We start from the raw sequence: 13,565 nt of genomic DNA on the forward strand, positions 1-13,565 counted from the left end.
GCAATGCAGAAATAAAGGTAGAGACACAAGCGGGGAGACAAACCTGGGAGCAGGGGACTCACAGCTTCTGGAACTGAGAGCCTCAACCCTATTCCCATCGCATTTATTGGGAAACTACCAAGTAGCTATTTGCTATCTGAACTGCAACCTCATTTACAATAACAGGGAACAATTGCAACATCTAATGACTGCTACATTTAACAGGGGTAACAGTTACAATAACAAACTGATAAGCCCGTTTCCCACAACACAATCTCTTTCATTCCTTCCTCAGTGTCTATATCCTTTTTTAATTTTGTCTTCAAAAAAGTTTTAGATACAAGTAAAGTCACATATGCAATATAGGAGACTCCCATATATCAAACATCAAACTCTTTTCCCACTTCCCCACCAAAGATCTTTCTATATGTTCATGTTTTATTTGCATTTGCTGATGTACAAGTACTGAAACATAGCTACTATTCATGGTTCCATTTTGGTTGGCATTATGGTTTATATTTTAGACTGTACACTTTTCTAAATTTTTAGCTACATTATGGTCTATATTATGCTTATAAAAGTACAAAGTCTAAAATGTAATACCAGATACATTTTCAAATGAATTTTCTTGAGATAAATTCACATATCATACAATATATCTAAAGTATACATTCAATGAGTGTTGCTATAATATAATCACAGAGTTGTGCATTCATCAACACATTTCCATTACTTCAAAAAGGAAAATACCCTACCCCTTAGCAGTCACTTCTCAATCCATCTATCCTTTCCCTGCCATACATAACTGCTAATCTAATTCTATTTCTATAAATTTATTTATACTTACATTTTATATAAATCAAGTCAAACAATAGGCAGAAATATATGTATCATTTCTTTCACTAAGCATAATTATTTTATAATTGATGGAAAATATTGATATATTACTATTCACTACAGTCCATACTTTGCTTTAGATATAATTTTGCCCAATTTCGCACCCTATTATTAACATCTTATAATAATACACATTTGTTCTGATTCATGGAAGAACATTCTTATATTTATACTACTGACTATACTTATCATTCACAACAAGATTCACTATGCTATACAACCTCATATTTCATCCTCTAGTTTTCCTTCTAGTGGCTATGTGACTTACCTAAGCTTTCCCTTTCAACCACAATCATACAGACATATTAGTGCAGTTAATTACCTTCACTATAATGTGCTATCATCACTCCATCCATTTCCAAATATTTGCAATCAACTTTATTAAAAATCTGTACAAATTAAGTCTCTATTCCCATTCTCTTGCCTCTCTATCTTCTGGTAACCTATATCCTAATTATTACCTCAATGAGTTTTTTCATTATATTTACTTCATATGACTGAGATCATACAATATTTGTCCATTTGTATCATTTTATTTCACCAGCATAATTCCTCTAGGTTCATCAATTTTGTCAAATGCGTCAAGACTTCATTTCTTCTTACAGCTGAATAATATTCCACTGTGTGTTTGTTTATCCATTCATTGATTCGTGGATGCTTAGGCTGTTTTCATCTTTTGATAATTGTGAATAATGCTGCTGTGAACATCGGTGTGCAAATGTCTGTTTGTGTCTCTGCTTTCAGTTCTTCTGAATATATACCTAGTAGTGGGATTACCAAATTGTATGGCAGATCTCTATTTAGCTTCCTGAGGAATCATCAGTCCTACACAGTGGCTATACCATTCTACAATCTAGAGCAGTGAGTAAATGTTCCTGTTTCTCCACATCTTCTCCAAAACTTGCAGTTTCCTGGGTTTTTTTTTTCTTTTTTCTTTTCAGTAGTGGCCGTTCTAGTAGGTATGAATTGATATTGTGTTGTGGTATGGATTTTCATTTCCCTAACAGCTGATGATGTTGAACATCTTTTCATGTGCTTTTTTGCCATTTGTATTTCATCTATGGAAAAAATGTCTATTCAAGTCTTTCCCTATTTTTTAATTCAATTATTTTTCTTTTTATCATTGAGTTGCATGTTCTCTTTACATATCATGAATATTAAATCCTTATCAGATACATGGTTTCACCCCAAATATTTAGTCCCATTGAGTAAATTGCCTGTTCACCTTCTTTACAAAATCCCTTGAAGCACAAAAGTATTCAATTTTGAGTAGGTCCCAATTATCTGTTTCTCTTTTGTTGCTAGTGTTTTGTGTGTAAGGTTAAAAATAACCTCCCATCACCATATCTTGGAGATACTTCCCCAGATTTTCTTCTAGAAGTCCTGGCTTTTATGTTTAGATCTTTGATCCGTTTTGAGTTAGTTTTTTTTATAAGGTATGAGTTGTGGGTCCTCTTTCATTCTTTTGGATATGGATATACAGTTCTCTTAGCATCACTTGTTGAAGAGACTGTTCTGAAACAGCATGCTATTACCATAAAGACAGACACATTAATCAATGGAATCAAACTGAGACCCTTAACTCTAAGGGATTGTTGACAAGGCTACCAAGTCCACTCAGCTGGGACAGAACATCTCTTCAACAGATTCATTTTAAAATGAGTAATTTAGTTGCAGCAAAAGGAGGAACTGTCCATTTTATATATAAAAATAAAACTTCTTATGCATCGAATGAGACCCTGTGTGGCTTGATCTCTGGGTATCTCTCCAACCTACTCTCTCAGCATGTTGTCACTGCTATCTGTGCTTCAAGCTCCCTGGTCTCTTTCAGTTCCTTAACCTGCATGACTGTTACTCTTTTTCTTGATCTTGCACATACTATTTCCTCCACAGAATACTTTTCTTATCCTGCTTTATGTTACATATCTCAGAGGCCAATGTTTATGACATTAAATCCCCCTACTATATGATCTCATAATGCCATGTGTAACTAGCTTATGGAATTCATCACATTTGCAATATTATTTTCATGAAGCTGATTAGTTAATTTATGTCTGTCACATCTCCAGCTGGTAAACTTCATGAGAGCAGTACCCACATCTGCTTTTCTATACTTCTTATTACCAGAGACATGCACAGGGATTCATATATAACAGCCGATTCAAATATGTAAATGAATGGATAAATTGATTTTTATGGTATATTAATGCTGTTAGTTTAAATTTTATTTGTTTAACTTTAAAATGTGTTTTGCTTTTATAATTATGTTTAAATTAAATGATTATATTCTGAATTAGGTTTATACTACTGATAATTAAATTATAACTTGGGTGAAAAGTCTATCATCATTTATTTTCATTGAAAGGAACCCAAACTTTCTTCGGGAAAAATTGACAGACTAGGTATTATACTAAAAATATTTGGCCACACAAGATATAAATATGTAGGATATAATACACATTTAAACAACTTTTAAACTTATTTATTAGCTTTCAGGAAAATGTGTAAAATTAACAGAGGTCAAATGAATGGAGAATCGAATCAAGAGTGCTGAATTGTCCCCTGCTCCCACCCTGCCTTTCGCTTCCTTACACTTTGCCCGCCTGTTCCTCGTAACCCCTCTGTATTATGGCCCTTCTCAGCAGCAGTTTGTGCTGCTGCCTCCCTCCGCCCCTCCTCCCAGCCACTGTTATCTTCCCCCTCCCAGCCGATCGCTGTTCTCCCCGCCTCATTTCAACCGCCCTCATCCCGTATCCGCCCCGGCACAAACTCTGAAACAACCCCCCCTGCCATCAATGGCTTACGTCATAAACCGCAGGTCCGCCCTTGCCTCTGCAGCCAATCCTCAGCTGCCCCGCGGACATGCCCCTCCCACAACCTCCCCGCCTCCATGACACTATAAAACCTCATGTACTTCCCGAATAAAATCAGACCTGCGCATAGACCTCGTCTCCGTGGTTCTTCTTCCATCGAACCACGCGTCCCCCAAGCCTTGAGCCGCCCGCTGCCGCCCCGGTCCGGCCGTGGCGTAGGCCCGATCCCCGGCAGCGACTCGCCTGCAGTGACCCGCCTGCAGTGCCGCAGCGGCGGCCACAGTTGGCGCCCGGAACAGGGACCCCAGCTTCGGCCCCTCGCTTGGCCAGTCCGCTGCTGAACCTCGCACGGGACCCATCGCCGTCCTCCCGTGCCGCCGCTCAAGGTAGGGACTCTCCGGCGTTGCTCCCTTCACCCCCCTCCTGAGCCCTCTGCCGCGATGGGGGCCTCCCTCTCATCCCATCAGGTTCCTCAAGTCCGCTTGCTCGCTGCCCTTTTAGAGACTCACCACGTGAAGGTCTCTCTCCGTCAGCTACAGCGGTACTGGGACCTTCTCCTACCCTTTAATCCTTGGCTCACCACCTGTGCTCTCTGGAGCCCAGAGACCTATGAACGTCTAATTCAGCGGGTGACGTCCGCTATGGAGCACGATCGCAAGCAGTTTCCCCCCGGCCTTATCCCGACCCTCGTCGCTATCCGCGCCTGTCTCCAAGGTGTGCCCTCCCCTGCCTCTGCTCTCGCTTGTGAGCCTAGCCACCCTCTCACATGCGATCCTGATGGAGACGACGATACTCGTTCTCTGTCCGCCCAGCTAGAGGCCGCGCTCGAACTGGATCCCCCCACAGCCTCTGATCCGGACCCCAACCAACATGGCGACCCCCCGCCTTCTTCCCCCCCCACCGCGTCCTGCAAACAATGCCAACATGGCGCACCTCCTCCTTCTTCTTCCTCGGCGCCCTCTTCCCGCCTTTACCCACCTCTTCCTGTCTCATCGCCATCCGGTCCCGTCCCGGATGCCTGCCGATCGCCATTTTCGGCTAAACCGGCAGAGCCTCCGGTGCCATCTTGGCCTGTACCTGGAAATGACGTGGCCACTCCTCCATCTTGGCCCGAGGCCAGAAGTGATGTCAGGCGTGACGTCACCGTGCCGCCATCTTGGCCAATCAGAAGCACCGTTGCCGCCACGCCCTCCTGGCCGGCGCCCAGTGGCACCACCAGTGCCTCACCTCCATGGCCCGCTTCACCTCCCGCCTGCTCCAGCAATAGCGGGAGCATCGGGAATCCTCCTCCACCAGCGTACGACACCGCCTTTCTCACCTCTCCCACTCCGCCTCTGGCTCAGATGTTCCCCCTCAATCCCGCTCGCACTCCGCAAAACCCACAAGCGTGGATCCCCTTCTCGCCCAAAGACATCCAAATGCTCCGTGATGCAATCAAGGAAGATGGCCTTGCCAGCCCTCATGCCCAAGACATTCTCGAGCGTATGACCATCCCTCGCTGCATCCCTTACGACTGGATCTCTCTAGCCCGAGCGGTTCTCTCCCCGGGGCAATTCATTGACTGGCGAGCCCATCTCGGTGTCCTGATCGACAGTCAGATTGCCGACAATGCTCGTCAGGGTGTGCATTACCCTGCAGACGCATTTCTCGGGTTCTGCCCTTACGGCGATCCCAGCGCCTACACTGCCACCCCGCCTGGGTTTTTCATCCAGCTCCGTGACTGTGTTTTTCGAGCCTTCCGTTCGTGCGCCGCGGCCGCCCCAGAGCCCCTCGTGAAGCTTTTCCAAAAACCCGAGGAGCCGTTTAACGAGTTCGTAGCTCGTGTGCAGGCCGCTGCAGAGAGGCGAGTTGTCGGCAACGCAGCCCGCGAGTCCTTCGTCAAAGATCTCCTACAAGAGGGAGCTAATCCAGCCTGCAAGGCCATCATCCGTCCCCTTCGTGACAGGCCCCTCCAAGACTGGGTCCTTGCTTGCTCCGGAGTCTCCGGCCAAACCACCGCCCTCGCTGCCGCCCTTGTTGCCGCCGTCCAAACCATCAATACATGTTTCCGTTGTGGCGAGCTAGGCCACTTCGCACGGGAGTGCCCTAACCTCCCGGCACCGCCGCGCCCGGCCCCTCGGGGCATGGAGCCGCCATCAGCAGCCCCCGCTCCCCGCGCGCCCTCCACTCCTTGACCGCGATGCGGGAAAGGCACCCCGCACGGCCCTGCCGACCTTCCACCCCCCGACCCCCTTCCCCCTGATGACTCCCCCCTGCCGTAATGATGGCCCTTCTCCGCATCTCACCCCCCCGTGAGGTTTTTCTCCTCTTGTCATTGCAGATGACGCCTCCAGTTGCCCAGTCGAGCCCGCCTGAGTCTGCCCCTCCTGCGCCATCACCCGCAGGGACCACGCCAGCTCTCTCCTGCCGCGTGCGACGTCGACATCGTCTTCTTGTCCGCCGCTTGAGCCATCTCTCCCTCGAAGATGCCTCCATCGAGCAGCAAATTCTCCAGCTTCTCCGTCGTGTTCGCGCCTCCCCTGCCCGGCGCCCTCCTACCACCCCCTGCCTCCTACACCTTCTCATCATTATGCTCTCCTTAGCCTCCTCAGCCCAGGCCACACCCCTTTGGGCCGCCCTTCTCCAACCGCCTGGTTTCCTCTTTCTCTCCCCTCACTCCCCCACCTTCCCCACCATGTACTCCCCCAACTGCGACTTCCTCCCAGAAAGCTGCGACCCCCTCGCCCTTCCTGTCTCCTCGTCGTTGCCAAATGTCTCCATCCCTATTCCCCTCGACGCCTTGCAGTTCGTCACCAACCTTTCCATAGCTGTCCTAGTCCTCTCCCAAAGCCATCCCCTTCCCGAGGAGGCCCGGCACGCCCAGGTGTGGCTCACGGAGGTGGCAGGAGGCGGCCATCGATAGGGCCCATCGTGGTCACCTCGAGCTGCGGGTACGGGTTCTCTGCCCTCCGCATGGGGAATCTGGCGTCTCAGCCGCCCTCCCCTCTGCTCACGCCCCCCTCGTGCCCCCACGCCCCCTGCCGGCAACCCCTCCTCATTCCTTTCTCTCCTATTTCCCCTCCTCTCACCCCCCCCTCATCTTTCCTCCCCACAAAATGTCAATCCCGCAAAACCTGTGCGTTCTTATTTTCGAAAGAGGGAACAATTGTCCCCTGCTCCCACCCTGCCTTTCGCTTCCTTACACTTTGCCCGCCTGTTCCTCGTAACCCCTCTGTATTATGGCCCTTCTCAGCAGCAGTTTGTGCTGCTGCCTCCCTCCGCCCCTCCTCCCAGCCACTGTTATCTTCCCCCTCCCAGCCGATCGCTGTTCTCCCCGCCTCATTTCAACCGCCCTCATCCCGTATCCGCCCCGGCACAAACTCTGAAACAACCCCCCTCTGCCATCAATGGCTTACGTCATAAACCGCAGGTCCGCCCTTGCCTCTGCAGCCAATCCTCAGCTGCCCCGCGGACATGCCCCTCCCACAACCTCCCCGCCTCCATGACACTATAAAACCTCATGTACTTCCCGAATAAAATCAGACCTGCGCATAGACCTCGTCTCCGTGGTTCTTCTTCCATCGAACCACGCGTCCCCCAAGCCTTGAGCCGCCCGCTGCCGCCCCGGTCCGGCCGTGGCGTAGGCCCGATCCCCGGCAGCGACTCGCCTGCAGTGACCCGCCTGCAGTGCCGCAGCGGCGGCCACACTGAATGTCAAAGATAAATCCATAAATCTTCTAGGAAAAAGCATGAGAATATGTTCCCAAACATGAGATGGCGAGTATTTCTTAAATAAGACAAAGGCAAAACTACACTTGCTTTATATTAAAAAGAGTTCTTTATCTCCTGGGAAGAGACTCCCTGGCACTGAGGGATTATTATCAAGCTCCAATTAGTAATGCATGTGGAAATAAGCCTAGACCAAAAGGGGCACATATTAAATACAAATGAGTTTTTATGGTTAAGAGATTTCAAAGTGAGTTAGGAGGTCATTCCAGAGGTTATGCTTATGCATATCTCAGGAGGACCTTGCCAACTGCAACAGTAAACAGTGCCTCAAGCATGGGTGTTCCTAAGGGCTCTAGAAATAGCTAGGCACTCATAGGCAGGGTAGACAATCCCCGGAAATCAGTACCCCACGGGTTGGCCTTACTTTGAAATATTTGATCACCTATCTCCCCAATGTATCTGTTAGGCCCCCTTATAATTTTCCTACACATGGTTCTGCTGCCCCTTTTATTTAAACCTATAATTAGCACTATACTCATTAAGTAAATTTCCCAGAGACTTGAATCTTCCAGTTGTTCATATGCTGGTTGAGCCCTGGAAGTTGCAGCCAGCACAGCACCTTCTCTCCAATTCATCAAACTCACCAATGACAACTAACAAAAGGATGATGATGGACAATAACCATCCCCTCAGAGAGTATCTACAACTGCAAGCAAGACAGTTACATCCATCTGCCCCATGGCATCTAAGCCCCCTCTCAGTCAGAAACAAAGTGGGCATCACCATCCTAAAATCCTCAAGATTGAGGAATAAACAAACAAAAGGGGGATTGCAGATAGACTAAAGTAGACTTACCATTGTTCTAGTAATGGAAGAACTTGTAACATCGATATAAAGGCAGTGGTCACCAGAGGTTCTCGGGGGAGGGAGAGGGAAGAATAGGTGTAACATGGGGCATTTTTGAGACACTGGAATTGTTCTGTGTGATATTGCAATGATGGATACAGGTCATTATACATTTTGTCAAAATCTATGAAATTGTACAGTGCAGAGTATAAACCATAATGTAAACTCTAGACCATGGTTAGTAGCAATGCTTCAATATTTGTTCATCAAATGTATCGCACTAATGAAAGATGTTGTTAGTGGGGGAAATTGTGGGAGATGGAGAGTGTGGGGTATATGGGAATCCCCTATATTTTATTTTTGGTGTAACATTTGTGTAACATAAATCGTCTTTAAAAATAAAGAATTATTTTTATTTTAAAAAGAGTTATCAAATGACAATATAAGTGACTGAAAAGGTGAGATACAGATTGGGGGAATGTAACTGCACTAAACATTTCTAATAAAAGTTTCATATCCAGAATATTTTACATATATTCTGGATGTATAAATAAAAAACAGGTAGCTTAGAAAAATAGAAAAATATATACAAGGGCTTCTAAAAATAATATTAAGAGTCACTTTAACATGCAAATATACTTGTCTTCAGTGATCATTAGGGAAATGAAAATTACAATGACAATAAGGTATCTCCCTCTACACCACTTACCAGAATGACAAAAAATTTAATAAACTGATTGTTAGAGGTTTGCAATAATTAACAAGCTGTAGCTCAGTTTCCCCTGATATGCATTGGGAAAGGGCTAATCCCATTCCCCTAAGCCTACATGTCCAGGGGCATGGCACTTCCCCACAGGTTAAGTTAAGAAACCACATAGAGATGGGAGTAAAGGCAAATGGAAACCTTCCCTGCCTACATATCAGAGGGAGATAAAATTCCTATAGAACAAAGAAACATCTGCTCTTACAGCATTCCAAGAAACCATAACTCTCTAACCCACTATCTTCTAGTCACTATCAGGGAAAGTTTTCATCTCTAGGGCTTCCTTTTGGTCCCTGCACTTCACTTGGACCCTCGATCTCCTCCCACCAACTATCATTTCCCTGCCTAAGAGTGTTCTGTATAAATCCAAATCCCCATTTCCAGGGATTTTCACCTACTATCTAAATGGAACAAATACATAAATATGTTCATAAAGAGTTGTGTGAAAGTATGTTTTTTCTAATAGCCAAATGTGGGAACATTCTAAATATGTAGCAACAGTGAAACTAATTTGCAAATTTTGGTATAGTCAAACAATAGAATACTGTACATCAATGGGAATTTAAGAGCTATTACTACACTTATTACATTCATCAAACATGAATGAAACTTACAAACATTTATGCTCAGAATCAGCATGGGTTTCTAAGAATCTGACAATAGAAAATTGCAAAGAAAACAGGCAGAATCAATCAATCTGAACTGTTACAAGGGAAGATATAGTTACCATGTGGTGTTGTGATTGAAAAATAGCAAGAGGAGGGCTTCCAGAGTTCTGCTAATTTTCTACTTCTTGATTAAGAGGTTAGTTAAACAATTATATTCAATTTGTAAAGTTCATGAAGGTGTACACTTAAGATTTGAACATATTTTCTATATGCATATTAGGCTTCAATATAAAGTTTATTTAAAAGTAACAAAAGTAAAGCTAATCTTTAAACAGCATAGCTTTGTTCCAGAATCTTCCAGTCCACACATTGAAAATGGTTGAATGATAATAGAGTTTTGACACAAAATTGTTACAATAGTTTTGAAGAAAAGGTACCAGAAAAATAGATTAATTAGAAACTAACATGGTTAACATAGTGCAAACTCAGAGTCAAAGACCAACATCAATTCTACCATATGGACCTCCTAATAAAAGAACAATTTTCAGTCTGAACATAAAGGAGAAATACCTAGTATTTGACTCCCATGTCATTGTGCCAATTGTTTTTTCCTAGATAATGACAATATTATCTAATAGAGTCATTGCTCCATCTATACATAACTGTGGAATCCCATAGGGAAATGGAATCAATATACAAAGTATATAAATTCTGCCTACAATAGTCATCTGGGGAGCCACTGCTGTTTCTTGTAAGGAAGGTTCTTCTTCCACAGGTAGGTACGTTTTTTATTCTGCAAGTGTCCATAACAATGAAAACTCCATTTATTTGTGCAACTCTATGTATTATGAAAGTTAGATATATTGCTCTGATGATCAAATAACTAGATGGAAAGAATAATGTCAATTACAAGAAAAGTATAGACATTTATTATTTGAGATAATGTTACTTATGAAAGTAGTTGAGAAATGGGGATAGATGATAAAGGAATCAAAATATACTTAATAGTATTCTCCAGGATCTTTCACACCATGTACACACACACACACAGTGATAACTAACACTTATTGAGGGCTGCTTGTAAGCACAGTGTTATACATATTGTAAACATTATTTTATGCAATCCTCAAAGTAACTTTTTCAGGCAGTACTTTTATTATTTCCAATTCAAGAAGAAATTGGAATTCAGAACTATTTAAAAACATGTCTTCAATCATCAGAAAAGTTAAAGAAAGAATATGAACTCAACAAATTGACGCCAAAGTGCTTGCTTTTACCAGTATACTCGATTGTTCACAATTGTATGTAATAGACTGCTGCACTAAACTGGAAACAAACAAACAAACAAATATGTTATTTTCCTTTTCTACAAGGGTCAAGAACCATAGTACTGGTTTAATGATCAAATTAGTCAATATTTAGGAAGCATTTTAATCAGAGCTTGGAACGTTACACATACAATGTTAAGTGTTGCTATTATTATTTTAAATAAATAAATTAGTGATAAAATTGAAACTCAGAATAAGGAACTTGCCCAACAAGCAGAACAGCATCTCAGAAATGTCTATTCATGAATGGGTCTGTGGTAAAACTATTGGAGCTTCACTGAAACCATATATGTTGACCAATGAAAGGTGCACATCACTGTATAAATTTCAATCTCAAAAAGAGCAGTAAACAAACAAATAAACAAAGCTAAAAAGTGAAGGGAACCTAATATGTAGAGCAAACAAGGCAATATCACGACAATGATCAGATTTAAATCAGATTCAACTTCATGTTATATAAATCACAAATTAAACATTTGTTGCAGACATGCATATAACAGTAAGTCTCCAAAGGATGTCCTTAGTGAAGACAGATGATCTCCATAAAGAAAAATACACCTACACGTTTTAGTTAATATCATTTGTGTCAGTTTTTTCTTTGCTGAAAATAACAGAAGTCAGCTCTGACTATGCGAAGTTCAAAGGAATTGTTCTGCCTGAAAACTGCGACTCACATATCAGCTTGCGACCAGAAGAAAAGGCACAGAGAGGAGACAACAACCAAGAAAGGTCTGGAGGCTGAGTAGTACGAACCACAGGGCAAGTGTACATTTATAGAATTAGCCTGGTTTTTAAACAACGACTGCAATCAGTTCGAAGCATAAATAATTTCTTTACCCTGAGTCACTCATTTACTTAAGATAACCAGGGGCAAGCATTGCTTCCTGCTATCTCCTGTCTGAATCAAGGATCTCTCTTTTCAAATTTCATATGAAATCTGAAAAGGATAACCAAAGAAAGAATTCCCTTCATTTAATTCTATGTAGTGACATATTCTTTCTAAAATAATTGTGGTGTTATTGGCTGGAGAATTTTGATTTGTGGCAACCACCAAATGCAAAGTTTTAAACATTTTTCATAGTAATAAGAGAAATATGAAAGAGTCACCCATGTGCCTCTTCCACCTCTCTATTCTAATGAGTTTGGAGGTGTATGAAAGCATCAAAGTAATCCACCTTGATTACACACAATTATCTAGTTGGGAATGGATTTGGTCAATATTATTCAAAACGACACATCTAGAAAAATATATAATATTCTTTTCTTCCTGTCAATTCATGCCCTGCTCTCATTATAATGGAGGACAAGGAAATTCTTTGGTTTTACAGATTATCTTTGTGACAGATATGCCCATGAAGTACATATTTTCAAATAATAGGCATGCAGAAGAACAGAAAAAATGGGTAAGAGGGCAAAGAATGAATTGACGAAGAAAAGAGAATGATTCAATAGAAAATGAGTAAAAATACTGCTGAATTGGAAGGAGTTTGGTAGGATGGATGATCATTACTATAACAGTGAAATTTATTTATTTTGAATATTATAGAGAAATCCAAAAAATACAAAGTTCTCATTTCCCATTCAAGGAAATCATGAGAAGAAACTTCACCACAGTGACTGAATTTATTCTCCTTGGGCTCACCAATCGCCTGGAATTGCAGGTCCTCTTCTTCGTGCTATTTCTGGTGGTTTACATGGTCACAGTGGCAGGCAATCTCGGCATGATTGTCCTCATCCAGGTCAATGCCCGGCTCCACACGCCCATGTACTTTTTCCTGAGCCACTTATCCTTCGTGGATCTGTGCTTCTCTTCCAATGTGACTCCAAAGATGCTGGAGATTTTCTTATCACACAAGAAATCCATTTCCTATGCAGCTTGTCTGGTGCAGTGTTACCTTTTTATTGCCTTGGTCCACGTTGAGATCTATATCCTGGCTCTGATGGCCTTTGATCGGTACATGGCCATCTGCGACCCTCTCCTTTATGGCAGCAAAATGTCCAGGAATGTCTGCACGTCCCTTATCGTGGTGCCTTATGTGTATGGAGCCCTTACCGGGCTGATGGAGACCATGTGGACCTACAACTTAACCTTCTGTGGCCCCAATGAAATTAACCACTTCTACTGTGCTGACCCTCCTCTGATTAAGCTCGCTTGTTCTGACACCTATAATAAGGAGCTGTCAATGTTTGTTGTGGCTGGTTTCAACTTCTCGTATTCTCTCCTTATCATCCTCATTTCCTATATCTACATACTTCCTGCCATCTTGAGGATCCCTTCTACTGAGGGCAGGCGCAAAGCTTTCTCTACCTGTGGCTCCCATCTGACAGCTGTCACCATATTCTATTCAGCTCTTTTCTTCATGTATCTCAGAACTCCTTCAAAGGAATCTGTGGAGCAAGGAAAAATGATTGCCGTGTTTTATACCACAGTTATCCCCATGTTGAACCCTATGATTTATAGTCTTAGAAATAAAGATGTGAAAGAAGCATTAACCAAAGAGCTGTTCAGGAAAAAAAATACTTAAAAAAAAATACAAAACTCACTTCTCTTTTATCTAAAAGATTGTGCTAGGTATTTTCCTTAATATTAAAGATAGATTTAACAAGAAAGTGAGACATAAGA

At 43.1% G+C, this 13,565-nt stretch overlaps 1 protein-coding gene across 1 annotated transcript; it reads left to right on the forward strand.

Annotated features, from left to right (window-relative positions):
* The first annotated feature begins 12,534 nt into the window (after positions 1-12,534).
* LOC101447184 (olfactory receptor 5M8) lies at positions 12,535-13,467 on the forward strand. The gene has a single exon (XM_023586387.1). The coding sequence runs from the start codon at positions 12,535-12,537 to the stop codon at positions 13,465-13,467; it is 933 nt and encodes a 310-aa protein (XP_023442155.1).
* The last annotated feature ends 98 nt before the right edge of the window (positions 13,468-13,565 follow it).

This window comes from Dasypus novemcinctus, chromosome 10 (genome assembly GCF_030445035.2).
Source record: "Dasypus novemcinctus isolate mDasNov1 chromosome 10, mDasNov1.1.hap2, whole genome shotgun sequence".
NCBI lineage: Eukaryota > Metazoa > Chordata > Mammalia > Cingulata > Dasypodidae > Dasypus > Dasypus novemcinctus.

Bases quoted from the DNA above. Each gene is read 5' to 3' on its own strand.
- LOC101447184 (XM_023586387.1), top strand. From the start codon at position 12,535: ATGAGAAGAAACTTCACCACAGTGACTGAATTTATTCTCCTTGGGCTC.